Here is a 21,195-nt window from a genome sequence, read left to right on the forward strand (position 1 = left end):
CTCGCAATTATACTATATTTTGAAAAATTTTTAAATTATGTTTATAATCTTCTGCAGAAAAGTGACAGGGGAGATTAAGCATAATTTTTAATATTTTATTGTACATTATTTGTAATTTTTGTATATGAGTTTTGCGCATTTTCCTAAGACAGGGGAACCATAGAAAATTATACTTTAGAAAAATGACTTAATTATCATTAACTTGTTTTCTGCACTCTGCGATTTATAGAAGAATAAAATGTATTGATAAATCTAAAAATTATTCGGAGCAGTTGGTTTCAATGCAAAAACCAGTTGAATCTGATGAATAAGCGCATGTGTCATCAGTAAATATTTCAGTTTCACAATTTTGAAGTTTAAAAAATCGTAAGTATATATGTTATATAAAAATGGCTCTAGAACTAACCCTTGGGGTACACCTGAAGTGATATTATTTTCTTCAGTGTATCAGTTGTTCACATAGACTTTAAATGTTCGGTTTGAGAGAAGTGACAAAATAATTTTTACAATACACAAGGGAAATCTCAAGGTGACAAGTTTATGAATCAATCCCTCATGCCAGACAGTGTCAAAAGCTTTTTCCATATTTAGAAGTAACATTCCTGTGCTCTTTCCTGAAGACAAGTTATTTATAACTAACTTTGTTATTCTGTCAATTTTGTTAGTTTTACTATGATACCTTCTACATCCAAATTGTTCTGGTGGCAAGATATCAAATTGATCTACATGCAAAACCACTTTGTTATTTATAAGTTTTTCTAAACATTTTCGGTCCCTACCTTTGCCATCTAAAGTTTTTTTACGGGTACTGCCTCTTGCGAGGAATTGACAAATTCTCCAAAAGTAATTCTTGTCATGAAAATTGCTTTCTCAAATTAGCCGTTCGGACTTGGCTTAAAACTGTAGGTCCCCTTCATCCCTGACAACAGTACTCGCTCACACAAATGATTGAGAGTTGTAAGTCACCAGGCCCTAGTTCTCAACGGACTGTTGCGTCATCCAATGATAAATTACTTTTTTTTGTTGCTTTATCCTGTGTACTTGTAATTTTCCTGAGTCAAATTTTGAGTGATATTTTGTTAACAACCCAAAAAAATAGTTGTGTATAGATTTTCCTGACCATGGCTGACTTATTTTTTAAATGAATCGAACTGCATATCAATTAAGATTAATTAAAAAATGAATGAAAAGATTTATTGTTATTGAAATAAAGCTTTAAATGACGTCCCTTATTTTAGCAGATGCTTTGAAACAAACATTCGAATTTTAGGTATTGTAGCTTTTCAATATGTATTTCACTTGGAGCTGAACTTTAAAAAATGTAAAAATTACAGACGGGTGCTGCAAAAAAAATATTTTTACGTCAAAAACTACGTTTTAAGGAAAATTTAAAAATCGACGTTTTTAATAAATTTGATCTTTTTCGTGCTATTTAAGCGTAAAAAAATAGCTACAAAATTGGGGTTTGTACATAAAAATGTACAAGACATAAAAGCTACAACTTTTGTTTCTTCAAAAGCTACAAAAAAGCTCATCTTTTGAAATACTGCACTGAGCTCAACGAACCGAACGTGCATTATTGAAACTAAAAATTGTAATAAAAATCAGTAAATTAATTTTTTGAATTTTTGAACAAACCAAAATTAAAAAAATCTAAAATTTTTAGCAATGGGAAAATATTCTTTTCGTATTTTTCTTTACCGATTTCAGTTCAACTTTAGCGAAAAATTTAACCACTCAAAAACCATGTGGATTACGAATGTTTGGTTTGCTGAGAAAAATTAACATTAAATTATCTACAATTTTTGACATTTAAATTATCTGATTTCAAGCCAAAGCCTTAGCTAAGTATGGAACGTAAATGACGTTTTTAAATGGACCGAAGAATATTGTCCTTCATCTTAATCAAAAAAATCTTTAATCAAACCAAAAAAATACACTCAAAATCGTCAAATCATCTCATATTCCTCATTCCACCTTTAATAAGATTGACGTTTTAGTGTAATAAGTGTTTCTAAACGTACTACTTTTCACATTTTCGTACTCCTCCTTTAAAAACCGAACAGCTACGAACTACCAAATTAAACTCACCGTCTTTCTTTCTATTTTTCTTAGCGTTATCATCAAGAAATTCTTTTCTGCTATTTCACCATTTGAAAAATTGAATTCATTTTTATAAACCCATTTTTGGAAGCTTACAAAATATGAAGCTTCTAACAAAACTTTAAAAACTTAATTTTTGCAATGTTATATTTTTATTTAAAAAGTATGAACGTCAACTCTGCAACACATAAAATGAGAAACATTTTTTTAGTAAATTTTTAAATTCGGTAGAACTAGGTCCTTTTTGCAGATATTGAACTTCTTCAATGCTGAAAAAGACGTGAAATTACCATAATTCTGAATATCTAGATTACTACTTACTAAGTTTACAATATAATATTCCATCATCTTCACAGAAAGGTTAAAGTTTAGCAAATTCCAAAGTTTTCCATTTAGTTTTAAGGCAATTTTAAAAAATTCAACGTCATTAAGATTACGAAATAACTACTTTAATTTTTAATAATTTGGTGAACTCATATGACTTCTTTATTTCTGTTTTACGAACTGTCAGTTTTTAGACATGTTCATGCTCACATGTACCTTTTTTAATAAAAGGGAATCAGTATTTTCAAGAATTAAAATTTTGGAATACCGTTTAAATTGCTCAACAACACACAATATAGAATTATTCATTATTAACTTTAATATGTTTACAAAGTAATTAACATTTCATTAAATCTTCTATTTTACAGAGGGGAAAAATTCCACTGCTACTAGCCGTGGAAGCTGGCAATCAATCAATGTGCAGGGAGCTTCTATCAGCACAAACGGCGGAACAATTAAAGGTGGGATAAATCTGATTTTTAATACTTAAAAACAAACAATGCAAATTAAAAATCTAAATTCACTTCTTTTGACTTTGCGTGATTTGAGTATGACTCAATTAAGTTTCTAGCAACTGTCAACCAAGTTGATATGTCACTTCTCACTTCTCACCTAATTCGCATATTGAAACGCACATTTTCATTAAATTCAACTTCGACTGACAAAACACGGACGACAAAACAAAGGAAGTTGCATATTTCAAAGTGGCTATGACATTTTAAAAGAGTGTTTTAAACTAAAATTGCAAATGATAATGACGACAACGAGGACTGTTTTAGTGATACTTATACAACAAGTAAAACAGTGTTCAATCCAATAGACTTAACATATTGCGTGCCCCCTTTATAATAGGGCTTGAGTTTCTTGCACGCGAAATAATAATGCAAATTAGTTTCAACAAAACGAAATGAATCTCGTGTGACATTAAAAAGCTTATAGTCGTTTCACTTTCATCTTGCATTTTAATAACACTTTTAACTCCTTTTCTTGGAATCATTTTTATTTGTAGGCAACAACGCTGAATGGAGATTCGGCCTTGCATTTGGCCGCTAGACGGCGAGACGTCGATATGGTACGAATTTTAGTTGATTACGGTACAAATGTTGACACACAAAATGGCGAGGGTCAGACGCCGCTTCATATTGCAGCGGCTGAAGGAGATGAAGCTTTGCTGAAATATTTCTATGGAGTTAGGGCATCCGCTGCAATTGCTGATAACCAAGGTTCATACCATTTTTAACTTTGAAAAATTCAGACTTTAAGAAGATGTTTTTTATACTTGTTTCTAATAGATCGAACGCCAATGCACTTGGCTGCCGAAAATGGTCATGCGCACATCATCGAAATTCTTGCGGATAAATTTAAAGCGAGCATCTTTGAACGAACCAAAGATGGCAGCACCTTGATGCATATTGCATCACTCAACGGCCACGCCGAATGCGCTACGATGCTCTTTAAGAAGGGCGTTTATCTGCATATGCCAAATAAGAACGGTGCTCGAAGTATACACACGGCCGCCAGATATGGTCATACAGGTATAATAAATACGCTCCTGCAAAAGGGCGAGAAGGTCGACGTTACAACAAATGTAAGTATTTTTTATTTTGGTTTGTGTCTTCGCTAGAGTAAGTTTATAATTATTGCTTGATTTTTCTTAAAGGAAAACTACACAGCCCTTCATATAGCAGTTGAGTCAGCTAAGCCAGCAGTTGTTGAAACATTGCTTGGCTTTGGAGCAGATGTCCACGTCCGTGGAGGCAAATTACGCGAAACACCCCTCCATATAGCGGCACGCGTTAAGGACGGTGATCGTTGTGCCTTGATGCTCCTCAAGTCCGGGGCTAGTCCCAATTTAACTACCGATGATTGTCTGACGCCTGTTCATGTAGCAGCGCGACACGGGAATCTGGCAACGCTGATGCAACTCCTCGAAGATGGTGGCGATCCGTTATATAAGTCCAACGTAAGGTTTATTAAAAAATATAATATATTTAACTCTCTTGTATCTGCTCACGAAAAATAGTGTTCCGTAACACGATACATCAAACATTTATACCATTTGCTTGAATGGTATAAATTGAAAAAAAATGATTTAGTGGAGAACCAGGAAATCTTTTTCATAAAAATATGAAAAATATACAAGAACACTTTATACCATTAAGCATCATAGCTATATGGTATACCAATCGCAAGAATTTAGACACGTTTAGTGGTTTATACCAGTCAATGTCTAATTTTAAAACAGTTTTTTCTGGTATAAATGCATTAAAAGATGTTCAAACTCAATTCTTTCTTACTTCTAGTAAAGTAAAAACTGATTCGACTAGTTTATACCAATTAGAAAAAAAATATATACAAACAAATTTAATACAACAACGTTCATTTGCTTTTTTAGACCGGTGAAACACCATTGCACATGGCCTGTCGAAGCTGCCACCCGGAAATAGTCCGGCATCTCATCGAGACGGTCAAAGAGAAACACGGCCCAGACAAAGCCACAACCTATATTAACTCACAGAATGAGGATGGGGCTACCGCCCTGCACTTTACATGCCAAATAACCACAGATGAGGTTAAAATTCCAGAGTCTGATAAGGAAATCGTACGAATGCTCCTAGAAAACGGTGCCGATGTCAATATTCAGACCAAAAACACCCTCGAAACCGCCTTCCATTATTGCGCCGTAGCCGGCAATAATGATGTGCTTATGGAAATGGTTGCAAGAATGAATCAAACCGACATTCAGAAAGCGATGAATCGCCAGTCTTCCGTCGGATGGACCCCACTCCTCATAGCTTGCAACCGGGGGCACATGGAACTAGTCAATAATCTTTTAGCGAATCATGCCAGAGTCGATGTTTTCGATACGGAAGGTCGATCTGCCCTGCACTTGGCTGCCGAACGAGGATTCTTGCACGTGTGTGATGCCTTGCTAACGAACAAGGCTTTTATAAATTCAAAGTCACGAGTTGGCCGGACGGCATTGCATTTGGCTGCCATGAATGGCTATACACATTTGGTGAAGTTCCTGATCAAGGATCACAACGCTGTCATAGATATTCTAACGCTTCGCAAACAGACGCCTCTCCATTTGGCTGCTGCCAGCGGGCAAATGGAGGTTTGTCAGCTCCTCCTAGAATTGGGAGCTAACATCGATGCGACAGACGACTTGGGCCAGAAGCCCATTCATGTGGCGGCACAAAACAACTACTCTGAAGTGGCCAAACTATTTCTGCAGCAACATCCGAGTCTGGTGAATGCTACAAGTAAGGATGGCAACACTTGTGCGCACATAGCTGCGATGCAGGGATCGGTGAAGGTGATTGAGGAACTCATGAAATTCGATAGATCTGGCGTGATTTCGGCTAGAAACAAATTGACTGATGCCACTCCCCTGCAGTTGGCAGCTGAGGGCGGTCATGCGGACGTCGTTAAGGCATTAGTGCGGGCCGGGGCCTCATGCACCGATGAGAATAAGGCAGGATTCACGGCTGTGCATTTGGCCGCCCAGAATGGGCACGGTCAGGTGTTGGACGCCCTGAAGGGTACGAACTCTTTGAGGATTACCAGCAAGAAATTGGGACTGACACCGTTGCATGTGGCTGCATATTACGGACAAGCGGACACTGTTCGTGAGCTGTTGATCAGTGTTCCGGCGACGGTGAAATCCGAGCCGCCGACGGGCCAAAGTTTGTTCGGCGATTTGGGTGCAGAGTCCGGAATGACGCCGTTGCATTTGGCGTCATTCTCAGGGAACGAAAATGTTGTGCGCTTGCTGTTGAATTCGGCCGGAGTGCAAGTTGATGCGGCGACCACAGAAAATGTATAAGTTTTTACTATCAAATTTTGTAGTTCAATATTTTTGAGGTTTTTCTTTCAGGGCTATAATCCGCTCCATTTAGCATGCTTCGGTGGTCACATGTCAGTGGTTGGTTTGCTTCTGAGTCGCTCGGCAGAACTCCTCCAATCAGTGGACCGACACGGAAAAACTGGCCTGCACATTGCCGCAATGCACGGTCACATACAGATGGTGGAGATTCTGCTGGGTCAGGGCGCTGAAATAAATGCAACCGACAGGAATGGTTGGACGCCACTGCATTGTGCTGCCAAAGCCGGGTATTTGGAAGTCGTCAAATTGCTGTGCGAAGCTGGGGCATCGCCCAAATCGGAGACAAACTACGGATGCGCGGCGATTTGGTTTGCTGCTTCCGAGGGACATAACGATGTTTTGAGGTACTTGATGAATAAGGAACACGATACTTATGGACTGATGGAGGACAAACGATTCGTGTATAACTTGATGGTCGTTTCAAAGAATCACAATAGTAAACCGATTCAGGAATTTGTGTTGGTCTCACCAGCGCCAGTAGATACAGCTGCCAAATTATCGAATATTTATATCAATTTGTCAACAAAGGTAAGCGGTTTTGACACAGAGGAAATTCTGAAGGCTTATGACTTTTAAAAAAAACAGGAAAAAGAACGAGCGAAGGATCTGGTTGCAGCTGGCAAGCAGTGCGAAGCTATGGCAACAGAACTGCTAGCTTTGGCAGCTGGTTCCGATTCAGCTGGGAAGATTCTTCAAGCAACCGACAAACGAAATGTGGAATTCCTTGATGTTCTCATTGAAAACGAACAAAAGGAAGTGATAGCTCACACCGTTGTCCAAAGGTACCTTCAGGTAAGACTTCCTTCATTTTCACCATCAAATAATAACCTTTTTTCGATTTCTGTAATTTTTAGGAACTCTGGAGAGGAAGTCTCACATGGGCGTCGTGGAAACTTCTTCTGCTGCTAGTTGCCTTCATAGTGTGCCCGCCCGTGTGGATAGGATTCACCTTCCCCATGGGCCACAAATTCAATAAAGTCCCCATCATAAAATTCATGTCTTACCTCACGTCCCACATCTATCTCATGCTGCATCTTTCCATCGTCGGCATAACACCGCTCTACCCGGTGCTGCGGCTGAGCCTGGTCCCCTACTGGTACGAAATCGGACTGCTCATTTGGTTGAGTGGTCTTCTTTTGTTCGAGCTGACAAATCCATCAGACAAGTCCGGATTGGGATCCATCAAACTGCTTGTCCTCCTGCTGGGCATGGCTGGAGTGGGTGTGCACGTCACCGCCTTCATATTCATCTCAAAGGAGTACTGGCCCACCCTGGTCTACTGTCGAAATCAATGCTTTGCGTTGGCGTTTCTCCTGGCGTGTGTACAGATCCTCGACTTCTTATCGTTTCATCATCTCTTCGGGCCCTGGGCTATCATCATCGGAGATCTCCTCAAGGATTTGGCTAGATTTTTGGCCGTGCTGGCGATCTTCGTCTTCGGCTTCTCAATGCACATCGTGGCCCTGAATCAGTCTTTTGCGAATTGGACGCAGGAGGACATACGAAACTTCGAGAAGAAGAACCGTAACAAACCCTACTTCAATGACGGTAAGTCACCTTGTTCTTAAAATTCTGACAACATTTTTGTTTTGTTTTTTTTTAAGTTTATCTTTCAAGTGTTTTGATAAGTATCTGCCAGGTGTAATGCATGCATAAGAAAAGATCCTTTAAAAAATATGCTCACTCTCAAAAATACATTCATACATAAGTTCCTTATATCCCGATTCCTCTTCCATTCTATATATTGTGTATACAAACAGCTGCAACGAAGCCAGTTTCGCTTCCGACCCGTTCACCCGATAGCCGGTACGATAGTCGAAGCCTTAACAGTGACTTTAGGCGCAAGCACAAGGATGATAGTAAGTTCGATGCATTCTGCATTCATATAATGTACCTTAACTATTTTCAACACTAAGTGTCTTGATATTGTGTTTTTGTACAAAATACAGGCTCTGAAAATATAGAAATGTTTTTAAATATTCACACAAAATTTTATAAGTGGAAAGATGCTTGCGTGTCCTTTTTATCTAAATAAAGCCTTTTGTATTAATTACTTGCTGGAATGATCCCACGGATTGATTGTTGTTGTTTAATTTTGATTTTTCTATAAATATAACTCAGGGTTCGGAAGAATTCTGGTTACAAAAATAAATTAATAATAATAATAAAATATTTGCTTTGTGTAAATCATCGGTGTTGTCGATGTCCTTGGAATTTCACGATCGGTGTTGTTTTTTTTTCAAAGATTTAATTTTTTAAATCATTTTATTTTTGTATTTGTTTTGTTTTAATCGCATGTAGATGTTTAGAAGTTTTCATTTTAGGAATGCGATGTATAGCTACATTTTTGGTTAAGGTTACTTTTTTTTGTTTTTGGATTGATTTGGTTTTATTTTTATAATTTAATGCACAACTTGTAGTTAAGTTTAAGTAAAAAAGTAAAGTGTTCGGTCTTTGAAAGGATGTAATTAACTTTCATTTGGTATTCAAAAAAAATGAATGATGATGATGATACTTACTCTCAAATATCTAATACGAAGTAAATTGTCAATTACAAGAAATTAAATAGGCAACAGAATAAATTTGTAGCAAAACGTATAATAATAAACAAACCTTAATAAAAACTATCAATAGAGCAACAGACCGCCTTGCCCCCCTCCCCTCCAATAATATATGTTTAAGTTGAAGACATTTGTTTTACTAAGATCTAAGATCTTGGCCTAATACATAGTAGAAGATTTGAAAGATGTTTTATCTTTTATCAGTATCTTTAAACTGCAGTAAAACCCAGATTAGTGCCTTAGGGTTAAGTACTACAAAAAAACACAGCTAAAGTGAACATAGACACTAATCTCTATATTTATATATAAAAAAAGACAAAAAGGATGTGTGACACGCATTTTAATATTATATTTGAAATTTTGAAGCTTTAAACAGAAGGAAGGTGTAAAATGAAAGATGTTTTTATATTTTTGTAGGAGATGTTTTTCAAGCTAAATTATTTCAAATTATACAAAATAAAAGGCAAATAAGCGTGAAATTTAGTACAGGTGTATTTCAAAAATTGCATCGATATTTGAAGCTTGAAAATAAGAGATATTTATGTGGGTTAAGAGAGAAGCATTTATTATTTAAAAAGAACATTACTGCCTTTAACTTTGTTCATTAAACATTATGGTTAAAGATATTTCATCATGCAGCAAACATTGTTTTGGACTAATTTAAAATTTGTTCAGGATCAAATATAAGTTTTAACTGCCTGAAATATTTTTAAAGACAACAACTTTGCAGTCCTAAAATTATGTAATTTGAAGTTTTTTTTTGTTGCGAAGTTTTAAAATCAAAAATAAGACAAAAAATAATCTTTTTGTTTTTCATGTTTGATGAATTTTTTCAGAAGGTTTCTTCTATGAAGATCTTTGCGATCCTACAAATTGTGAAATTAATTTCCTTAAGCCCCAATATTTAAATGTTTATGAAATTTCTCATCAAATTAAAAAAAAAATCGAATGAACATTGAATGAACAATGAATAAAAACAATACTAAAAAATTTGCCAACACTTATTTCGTACTTAAATATAATGAGAACAATGAAAAATCTTCAAAATTGAAATCGATATTCAAAATTTAAATTGAACTTTTGAAGTTTACTTTTATCGATGTCGATCATTTTTTTCGAACGAACTTTAAATAAATTGAATTTCCTGGTTCTACATTTCAATTTTTGCGATTTTTACGTAATGTGAATTCGACCAGATTAAGTTTCTCTGATTTGAGTTCGAGAGGAGAAAATTGTTTGAAAACAGTTATAGTTTTAGTTGAAAAAAAAGAAATCACAACTTTTGTATAATGTTCACTTGATTCTTTAGGAGTTGCAGCTTCTACTTTATATTTGAGGGAACGGACTATGCATTTTAAATTTCCAAATATCTTCTCCATAATATTTCGAGTAAAATAAAGTACTTTCGAAAAGTTTCAATAAACATTCAAAAACAATGCTTCTAGACCAGAATTTTTTCCTACCTGTATTTTTAAATATCTGTAACTAAGAACCCAAACAATTATACAAAGTATGGCAATCCAGAAAAATTTGTATTGAAAATAATTTTAAAAATGTCAGCTGATTTCGAAAAGTATTTAAAATTAAGAAATCGATCAATGATAGAACCCTAAAAGCAATTTCACTCGATTTTTAATTAAGGTTTAGATTTCATTTCACTTGATTTTAAGAACATAGTTGAAAGACTTCTAACTTATTTTAAATTATATGAAGAATGTCGTACACAAAACTTAAATTGTAGTTATAGCACCAATAATAATAAAATGGTTTTATGTCCCGAATATCTCTAGATAAACTTCAGGTTTTGATTGTATACTTTTTTTAGTCAATTAGCTTATGAAAAGTATCATTTGTTTGAAGGGCAACAATAGGAAGTGACATACTTTTTTCCGAACTTATTTTTGAGATTTTCTTAAACATATTTTAAATATATTTATTTTATAACGAGTACTAAGTTAAAAATTGTGTATGTCTACTTAGAATTGTTGAGTTCTTTACTCTCTTCCTTCCTTTATATTCTTTTTAATGAATCGCTCAAATCTTCAATTTTCCTGAAATTTGGAAGACTTCGTACATAACACCGATACATACAAATTATAGTAAAAGTCAAATAAAAAATTATCGTCCCATTGCAAAACTGTCCATCATCCCAAAGTTATTTGAGTCCATTATTTTTAAAGCCATATCGTAATTGAAAGTCTATAATTTGTGACAGTCAACATGGTTATGTTCAAAGTAAGTCAACAATTACTAACCTCTTTCATTTCAGTTCTTTTTGTTTAGATTCATTTGAAAAACGGAAACAAGTTGACTGTGTCTTCACAGACTTCAACAAGGCCTTTAGTAAATTGTGCCATAAAACATTACCTTCCAAACGTAGATCCCAAGGCTTTAACTATAAATTTGTTAGTTGGGTTTCGACGTACTTATATAATAGATCATAAAGCGTAGTTTTTAGGAATGAGCTGCCATCATATTTTTATGCCAACTCTGACGTACCACAAGGTAGCCACTTATTATCTTTACTTTTTTTGTACGTTAACGACTTACCTTCTATTATAAAACACTTATCTGCTTTAATTTACGCTGATGACATTAAAATTTTCAAATGTATATTGACTCACTTGACGAAGGTTTATTCCTACAAGATGATCTAAATAGTTTTCGCGAAAGGTGTTTTATAAATAAGCTTTTACTTAAATGTGTTTTATACACAAACCAAATTTTTAGACTTTCAATTATCAATTAGACTCTCTACTTTCTCTGCCCTAGATATTATTCTTGACTCTTTATATCATTATAAAACGGTTTTATAAAACGGTTTTCACATGATTTTACCCTTACATTCTTAAACTTCGAACTGTGTTAAAAATAGTCCCCTCAACCAATTGATTTCAGTTTACAATAAGTATCACCTTTTGGTATATTCCGTAAGGGATGATTTTAAAAGTAAAACATTTCAAGTAAATTTTGTCAATACTTCAGTTTAGCTCTCTTTGCAAATTGTTAAAGCGTTGTAAATTTAAGAATAAATGTAATAATAGTCTTAAGTTCTAACGTTAGTTTGTTTAATGAATTCAATAAATCAAATCAAATTAAATTTTGTTGTTGAGTTTTCGGCCGTTTCAAAGCACCCAAATATTTGTCTCTGGTTAGAATTACTAAATTTGTTGTTGAAGCTTAGAGCTTTTCAAGTTCATGCTGGAAAATGGGTTTCTGCATTTAAGTTCTTCTTTACATTATAGGAGAATAAGAAGTGACAACACAACTTTTCGCCTTTAGTTTATTTGAAAATATGTTTTTCCCGATTAATTTACACAAGAATGTAAGTTTGACAGCCTCTTTTTAAATCTTTGTATATGGAGTTCCATTTCGTTTAAAAATCAAAAATATGATTACTTAAGTTTTCTAGAACAACAGTACGTACGTACTGTAAACAAAAAAGTCAACTTATACCTTTAATACCAAACAATCAATATTTCTATAGAAAAAAGTAACTCTGAACTAATATTGATAGGATCAGCCGATAGGGATAGTAAAGCTACGATAGAGGAATTTTTGACTTAAACTTGCACCACAATTAGGATATAATGTGTGCAATGTCTAAAGTACTTTTAAAAAATATCCAACGTTAATTTTTTGGAATAACCGTTACTATCAAAGATTAGAAAAGTAAACCAACATAATTTCAATTCAATTAAAAAAAAAATCAAAATTCGCCTTAAGCTTTTAAAATGTCGTGCCATCGCGTTAACTTAAAATTTTAGTAACTATGAACATTTTTAAAGTAACAAGGAGCTCTTCTCTTGGAGAAACAAAAATTAGAATGTATTGACGTTTTTCAAGAATTAGGTATTGAACTCTAAATTTCAAAAAAATATTCAATAATATTAAACTGCACTTTCAATTTCATATTGTTTTTTTTTTTCATTTTATTACTGTTACATCGTTTTGCATGGGAATGCTGCATTAGCCTTCATCAATATTTGTGACAAAATATAAATTAAAACTTCATATAAATGTTATATATTATATAATATTGTAAAATATTCTTAGAAATGGGTGTCTTTATTTATAAACTTATAATTGAATGGCCTTCTGCACCAAACCCGATGTGCTGTAAAGAACAAAAAAAAACAACCAAAACTGCTTCTTGATGTTAAACGCACAAAATTTCATAAACAAAAATATAAGCTGTGCATTGTGCAACAAAAAAACAGCTTGTGTAATGTTTTCATTGTGTAAATTCCCTTCTTTTTAAAACTTTTAAAAAAAGAATTAAAATTCTTCTTTTCTTCTCAACAATAAAATGATAATCATTAAAACAAAAATATTGAAATTAACGTATCATCGAACCTTTTCGACAAAAAAACGTAAATAAAATCAAAAAATTGGAACAATCCAAAATCAAAAACAAACCATAAAAAAAACGAACTAATTAGGACCAATGACGCCATTTCTGGCCTTCGAGCGGCTCTTCTTTGCCGTTTTTGGACAAACAACAACCGTGGATATCAACCCGATGCGTCACTTGCGTCCCGAATGGACCGAGGTCCTTTTTAAGCTGGTCTTCGGTGTCTACTTGCTAGTGTCTGTAGTTGTCCTCATAAATTTGCTCATTGCCATGATGTCGGATACTTATCAACGCATTCAGGTTGGTATCAAAATTTGTTAACTAATTCTTTTTTTTTCGTTTTGTGCAATTATCGACTTTCTCCCCAACCGGATATGGAATCACGCCTTGAAACACTATTCACTTACACATCACACTAAATTATATGCACATCCTTATATCAAAAAACACACTCTTGTAAAATTGTCCTAATGGACCTTTGGGGGGAGGATGTCGATATTTGTGTTTTTGTTTTATATTTTTCAGTCCGAATGCATCCGATAAATGCATTTGAATTGCTGTTCTTCGCCGTTTTCGGTCAAACAACGACCGAACAGACGCAAGTTGATAAAATTAAAAACCTTGCAACTGCCACCCAACCGTATTGGGTTGAATATCTATTCAAGATTGTTTTCGGAGTTTACATGTTGGTGTCGGTGGTTGTGTTAATTAATCTACTCATTGCTATGATGTCAGACACTTATCAAAGGATTCAGGTAGTATTGTTCCAACGAATAATGATATCGATATCGATGCATTGATCGAATATCGGAATTTTGATATTTGAGAAAAAAAAACTACACAAAAAATAGATTTTTCAACTAAAGTATTTGAGGGCACTTCTTTGAAATTATATTATAAGACAGCGAAAACCAAATGTTTTCGAATTTTAATTCATTTTCAGGATTTTCTTTTTATTATATATTTTTTTAAATTATAAAAACATGAATGTGATTGAGGCAATGCCTTATTACGTCAAAAATGACTTTTCACTAACCATCAGGCAATAATGTCATTTATTGGTCAGTGAGGAATTTTGAATTTAAGGAAATTCAATTCAGAATTCATAAGTCTAAGTGCATACAGTGGCTCACAGCTTATTTAATACAGTGATTGGTTTAAAATATAAGTTCGAATAACTCGTAAATAGGAAGAATTTCATCAAAATTCAATTCTTCAAATAAGCTTCAACATTGAGAAGTCATTTATTAAAAAATGTTATTTGATTTACGATCAGTCTTAGAAATAACTAAAATTTAGTAACTTTTGGTGGCACATTCAATGGTTTTTGTGGTACCCTTAATCCTCTTAATTAGCCTGAACTCTTTTGGCACATATAATCCCTGAGCTTTTTCGTGACTTCCGATGCAATTTTGTGCCATTATTTTAGAAGTTCAAACACAAAATAAAAATGATAGAAAAGTCGAAAAAAATCAACTAGAAATTTTGGGATCAATGGAATTTTTGAGATTTGGAAATTACAAGTTTAAGCAGATTAGTGCTACGCTTTTTTTGAATTCTCTTCGGACCAAAAGTAACAGTAGTCCCCATACAAATTGTTGGTCAAAAGTAGTAAATTCGAATTTTTCAAAAACGAACCGATATGTTTTTGTAAAGTTTTCTCTAAATTTGTTTTCATAACTTGGATTCTTGCAATTTAAAAAAAATGTTTGTGCTCCTCGAGAAAGGTTTCCCCGATCGATCTGATTTATCGAATTGAAAATGTCTACATTTCTCAACGTTTCAAGGTCCCTAGAATCTCCATATCGTCGTCCATATCTCAAGAACCAGGAAAGATAGTGACTTTAAACAAATGTTGTTATACAGATAATAATTCAGACAAATGTAAAAAAGATTTTAGACTTAAAAAAAATGGACATTTTGGTTGGGCCCAAACATCTCATGAACCAATAACGCTAGCGCCTTCAATTTTACAATGGCTGTGATTAAAAACCAGTACAATTATGAAAAATTCAACTCACGGTTTTTTTATAAATCACAAGAATTTAAAACTTGTCACTTGTAACTTCGAATTTTTTACAAACAAATTTTGATAATATTTTCAGAATAATTTGATGCCACTAACTATAGCGTTTTTGACATCTGGTAAAAAAGGAAGTCATAGGTTTTTCCAAAAAATTAAATTCTGTCAAAAATATTACTAAGAGTTGATTCTCGAAATCAATATCTTGTTCATGTTTTTAACATCTGGCAAAACTTTGAAAAAGATCGAAGTCATAGTTTAAAAAAAATTAAAACCTTAAAAAATACTACTAAATGTTGATTTTCACTTCAATATCTTGGCAACAAATAAAAATATTTCCTTTAAAGTAATTTTATTTACAAAAAAATAATAATCTATAATAAATAATTTCGAAAAATCTAATCGGTATTTTTTATAAGATATAACAATTTTCAAAAATTTCAAAAAAAAAATACTTGGTAAAATTGGTTTTTGAATTAAAATGTCGAAAACAAGAACAGATAGGTAGGTAGGTAGAAATGACGATCTCAAGGCAACCAAGTCTTAGATCCAATTGGCGCTGTAGTGCGCCGTTTTGATACCAAAAACTCGTTTGACCTGTGATAGAAAGGGAAAGATTTATAGAGAAGCTTCATAGCGATTATGTTAGAGCCATTTTTTCGCATTGAGAAAAAAGATTAGATCTCTTATCTTTGTCTCAGATAGCTCATCAAGTTCAAGAACAGATAATCAAGCTTATTTTTTCGTACAGAAATATTGTTGGCATTTTTTAGAAAAATTCAACTGCGAGAACTTTTTCTTACAAAAGACGAAGACCTACAAAAACTACTTAGAACTGATAAGAAATGTTTTTCGTGTCAAGTTTCTAAAAAAGAGAAAATTAAAGACTCCAAATTTTTGTATCTCACACAAAGTATTGTTGATAACATTTTGTAAAACTTATAGAAATATTGACGAGGCACAAAAATTGTTTTTGTGCAACAAATTCCACAAGAATTCGAACATATTCATTTCATTCATTTCCAAATGATGGAAACCTGAAAAATTGTTGGCTAATCATTGCCCTGCAAGCCATATTTTTACTCAACTTTAAGTTTGAATTAATTTAAGTGGATTATTGTTTGATAAATCAGAAATGTTCGTTCATAATTCTAGAACTATAACATCCGACATTCATCTCATTCAGCAAGGCAACAACTTGTTCATCCGATAAGAAATCACTTCCAAAAAAGATCCTTCTTGTTTCCGTTAAAGTAGGGCATTTTCCAACGAAATTAATAACGTCCTCTCTTTCTCCAAGATTGCACATACTGCACTCCAATGGTAATTCGGGTCTATGTGGTATGAAATTCAGACTTATAAGTTCGCTTCGGAGTCTAACCATTGTTGAAATCTTGTTCACACTATTTGCATCACTGAAGTAGTTTCTTTCAACAAGATTGTGGTTCAGCTTTCTATAAATAGTTCTGAATAAGGACTCGGAAGCTTCAGCTACATAATCTTCTCTACATTTTTCATCTTCTTTCGCAATCACATGACATAAGATATCCTTACAACTTGATATGCTTCCAACGTTTAAATTGAACTCCAATTTACATCCTTCGGTGAGGCAATTCCACTCCCTGTAACAGCAATCTTGATTTTGTACTGATTTAAGAGCTACTTTCTTGACCAGTCGGGAATCAGGCATCATGAAAACTTTCAGGAAATAGTCCGCTTGCAATTTAAGGGTTTTGACGAATAGAGGTGAAATTCCTGTCTCTAGCATAATTACATAGTTTGGTGTGTTCAATGGCAGACAAAATACTCTTTTCACGTAGTGAGTTTGTAGTTTCTCCACTGTGAGAGTGAGTTATAGCTATCATTGAAACTAATCATTGAAATTTTTTAATTAAAAATTTAAATCAAAGAACAAACATTTTCTAATTTGAATTATGCCTTCAAGGTTAGAGTTGATCATCAAAGTAAAACTGATAGATGGTGGTCGGAGACAGCTTTCATTAGAAAAAATTGCTTGTGAATAAAAAACTCAAGAATCAGCTGTGCATTAAAAACGCGTTAATTATTGAAAAATGAATGAACCATATCAAAGTTAACATCTTCAATGATGAAACCAATGATAGCTATATCTAGTCCTTAAAAACCTTACTTTAAATTTCGGGAATGTGTTTTTTAGCTTTGAAGAAACGAAAAATGTTTGAATAAAAACTGTATTCAAAAAGCTTTAAGCCACTGTACATATAAAAAGCAGGGTTAACATTTTCAAAAACTCAGAAATATTACATTTCAAAATTTGCCATTCCATAAATCACAAAATTTAAAATTCATAGAAATCAACGTCCTGCAAATGAAATTCATTCTTAGTACATCGATGGATACATTCAGCAAAATAAAATGTAAAGTTAAAGAAATTGATTTAATTTTTTTAGGAAATTTTCAAATTATTTAAATTTTCAAAGATGAAATTTTTATTAAGAAGTCAACGTTTTAAAATTATTTTTCAATAATAAAAATTACATTTTGGACTTCAGAACTTTTTAAAACATATTTTATTTCTTACTTAAAGCATTTTATTTAAAAAAAAGATTTTACCATTTTTTCTTGTCAAACTTTAGGCTTCATTTTTTCCATCGACTTTCAAAATGCTAAAATGTACATCCATCAACTGCCCAGACTTGTTGCTTCAGCGATGAAAAATCAAAAAAAAATATCTGAATTGAAATTTATCTTAAAGATACAATAATCCATGTCCATGGCATAAAGTGTATCTTTAAGATGCATTCTTGTATAGCAACAAAATATATATTTATATGTGTAGTCTGTGTTTAGAATAGCTATATCTATAATATTTGTGTGTAGCTAATTTAGGTACAACAAAAATATGTAAAAAGTACACCCACGCTAGAGATAGATGACATTTCGCATGAAATTCTGCGATGTTACCATACCAAAAAAATTATTACTAAAAATTTTAAATTTATAAAAATAAAATTATAAAATTCGATGACAAAAATTTGTGCTTACATTCTGCTTTTTTCTTATATAATCCCTTTCATCAAAATGCACTCAATCATCATAAAAATTATGCGCTCGATTGAATTGATATGAATACAATTAAAAAATATTGAAAAATGGCTCATCCAGGCTCAATCTGATATCGAATGGAAATTCGGTCTATCGAAGCTTATTCGCAACATGCATCGCACTACAACAGCTCCATCCCCGCTTAACCTAGTTACCACCTGGTTCATGTGGATCGTCGAGAAGGTCAAGGTAAAATATCAAGTGTGTATAACAGCTGCTCGATTGAAACTAAAAAACTCCTACTTCAATTATTTGCTTTTCTTTCACCCTTCAAACTTCAACAAATATTCTACTTCTTCACCTTCTGACCTTTCCGAAATCCATTTTCATTTTCATTTTCAACTTGAACTTTATCATCTTCTTCATCAATGCTATCTTTTTCATTTCCGTTTCCGCTAACTTCTATTTTCTTGAAACTATTACTATTTTTATGCTTTTGTGTCCTGTTTCTATTTTTTGGTTGTGTTTTGTTGTGTTGTCCTTCGTTTGTGTCTGTGTCTTTTGTGTTGAATTTTCGTAGGCACGCATGAAGAAGAAGAAGCGTCCAAGTCTGGTTCAGATGATGGGAATACGACAGGCTAGCCCGCGGACAAAGGCCGGCGCCAAATGGCTGTCGAAGATCAAGAAAGGTAGGAAATGTATGTGTCTGGCCAGTGTCAAAGCTGCAAAGGGCGACATTCGCTTAACAGCTTTTCTATAAAATTACCGCCATCTTTTGCTCCTGTCTCTCTTTCTTTCTCTTGAACAAGTGACTTGGTTATATTTTTCGGATTATTTGCAGATTCTGTGGCGCTATCGGTGGTTCATCTGTCACCTTTGGGATCTCAAGCCAGTTTCTCGGCTGCTAACCAGAACCGAATTGAAAATGTCGCCGATTGGGAAGCTATCGCGAAGAAATATCGTTCTCTGGTCGGCGATGAGGATGGCGGTTCGATGAAGGATTCGGATGCTGAGAGTTCGTCGGTTAATGAGACCGGAGGGCCACCTCCAGGCGCTCCGGCACAGGTGGGCAATAATGTTCAAGCGAATGCAATCGGAGGCCAGCAACATGTTTAAAAATTCTCACACATGTATTTTTTTCAGGTCTAATAATTAAATTAACTAAGTTGAGTGTAAAATATTTCATATAAAATATAATTGTAATTTTTAAGTGCAACTTCCATAAACAATTTTTTTAGTAATGGCTATAAAATAGGAATTAATAATAGTTAAATGAGTGTTTAGTATTAAATAATTAGATTTAAGTAGTTTTTGTAAAATAAAAAATTGAATTTTAACTTATTTCAATATCGATAGTTGCTTAAGTATATTTACGTTGTAAATATAAAAATAGTAGAAAATTTAATTATTATTTCATTGTAAAAATTAAATATTTCAGAATTATCAAAGTTAAGAAAATAAAATTGTAAATTTTTTGTACGCATAGTAACAACAAATAATTTGTTTTAATTTTATAAGAGCAAAAGGAAAAGAGGAAGAATTGGCATAAGCTTAAAAATGTCGTATGAGAGTAAAATTTACTTCCGGTTTTCAAGGTAAGGTAAATCAATTGTTTATTTTTCTGTACAGGAATATTTATGTGTATTTCTTTAAAGTTTCTGAAATGCATTTAAAATTATACTTCACTTTATAGTTTTTTTTATTAATTGTAATTGAAATTGAATCCTAAAATACTTCAAGCCGTGACCTTTTTTTTTAATGGTTAATGGAAAAGAAGAAAATTTAAAACACATTTTTTATAAGAACCAAATCTCTGTACAAGACGTAAAATAGCCTAATTCGATCCAATTTTTTCAATATTCAATCAAGTTGAAAGAACATTCGAATTTTCAATGTTTTACTAACAACGTGTTGTTCTAGTGGAATGATGGTTAGTGCGTTGGACTGTCATGCCAGAGGTCTTGGGTTTAATCCCTGCCTATGTCATCTAAAGTTTTTTTTTCACAGGTACTGCCTCTTGCGATGAATTGACAAGTTCTCCAAGAGTAATTCTTGTCATGAAAATTGCTTTCTCAAATTAGCCGTTCAGATTCGTCTTAAAACTGTATCCCCTCCATCGCTGGCAACGTAACTCGCACACACGAATGGTTGACAGTTGAAAGTCACTAGGCCCTGGTTCTCAACGGACTGTTGTGCCATCCAATTTATTTATATATTTATTTTTGATCTTAAGAAAATTGAAAAATACTCTTAATGTTGACTTACTTATTTTAATCATATTCAAATGTTTCTGATTTGTAGAGCACTATATGTCGCACTAAGTTTTAAAACTTTGTTTCTCGACATTTGTATTTATTAATATTTACTCTAACCGATTTTGAATTTTCAATAATTTTGGAGTGTAAAATAATGAGCCAAAAATAAAAAGAATCACGAACACTGTGCCAGCTGTATTTATTTATTTATTAAAAAAAGAAAAACGCTCGTAACAGTCTTATATTAACTTTTTGTTAATAGCTGTTAAATATTTTTAAAAGTTAAACTAAATGAGAAATATTTTGTTTCAAAAATTATTTTAGCTGAATGCGTTCATTGTTCAGAGATTCAAACCATTATAATACATTTTTAATAATTCAGAGCAAAAACCATTATCTAGAACAGCAACCGGTATGATTTTGGGACACAATTTGTCTTCAATTATTATATCCCCAAACCATGAATGTAGAGCCAGCTTTATGTAGAGTTTCATTTAGCCAATACATAGACCAGTTACTTCCTTTTATAATGACATCTAGTTTCTCACACAGGAAGTGAAGAAAATAAAGAAATGTTCTGAATCTAAAAATCTCTCCAATTTCAGTTTTATATTTTTTTAACTTTTTATTAGGGTAAAATTTAAGAGTGAAATTTGGAAAGG

General features: G+C 33.1%; 1 protein-coding gene across 7 annotated transcripts in view; it reads left to right on the forward strand.

Moving 5' to 3' along the window:
• LOC129951343 (serine/threonine-protein phosphatase 6 regulatory ankyrin repeat subunit A) overlaps positions 1-19,514 on the forward strand; it is a 60,233-nt gene extending 40,719 nt beyond the window's left edge. Inside the window, exons 5-17 of one of the 7 annotated variants that reach the window (XM_056063440.1) lie at positions 2,796-2,888; positions 3,437-3,650; positions 3,720-4,015; positions 4,088-4,390; positions 4,823-6,250; positions 6,308-6,844; positions 6,902-7,108; positions 7,171-7,864; positions 8,077-8,175; positions 13,320-13,531; positions 18,399-18,539; positions 18,859-18,976; positions 19,120-19,514. In XM_056063440.1, coding sequence (XP_055919415.1) covers positions 2,796-2,888; positions 3,437-3,650; positions 3,720-4,015; positions 4,088-4,390; positions 4,823-6,250; positions 6,308-6,844; positions 6,902-7,108; positions 7,171-7,864; positions 8,077-8,175; positions 13,320-13,531; positions 18,399-18,539; positions 18,859-18,976; positions 19,120-19,394 — 4,617 coding nt within the window. In that variant the 3' untranslated portion in view covers positions 19,395-19,514. Of the gene's footprint in view, positions 1-2,795; positions 2,889-3,436; positions 3,651-3,719; positions 4,016-4,087; positions 4,391-4,822; positions 6,251-6,307; positions 6,845-6,901; positions 7,109-7,170; positions 7,865-8,076; positions 8,176-13,319; positions 13,532-13,756; positions 13,987-18,398; positions 18,540-18,858; positions 18,977-19,119 lie in introns of all 7 variants that reach the window. The other 6 variants (XM_056063441.1, XM_056063442.1, XM_056063443.1 and 3 more) reach the window with 6 other exon arrangements.
• Positions 19,515-21,195: the final 1,681 nt, after the last annotated feature.

Source organism: Eupeodes corollae, chromosome 3 (assembly GCF_945859685.1).
Source record: "Eupeodes corollae chromosome 3, idEupCoro1.1, whole genome shotgun sequence".
Lineage (NCBI taxonomy): Eukaryota > Metazoa > Arthropoda > Insecta > Diptera > Syrphidae > Eupeodes > Eupeodes corollae.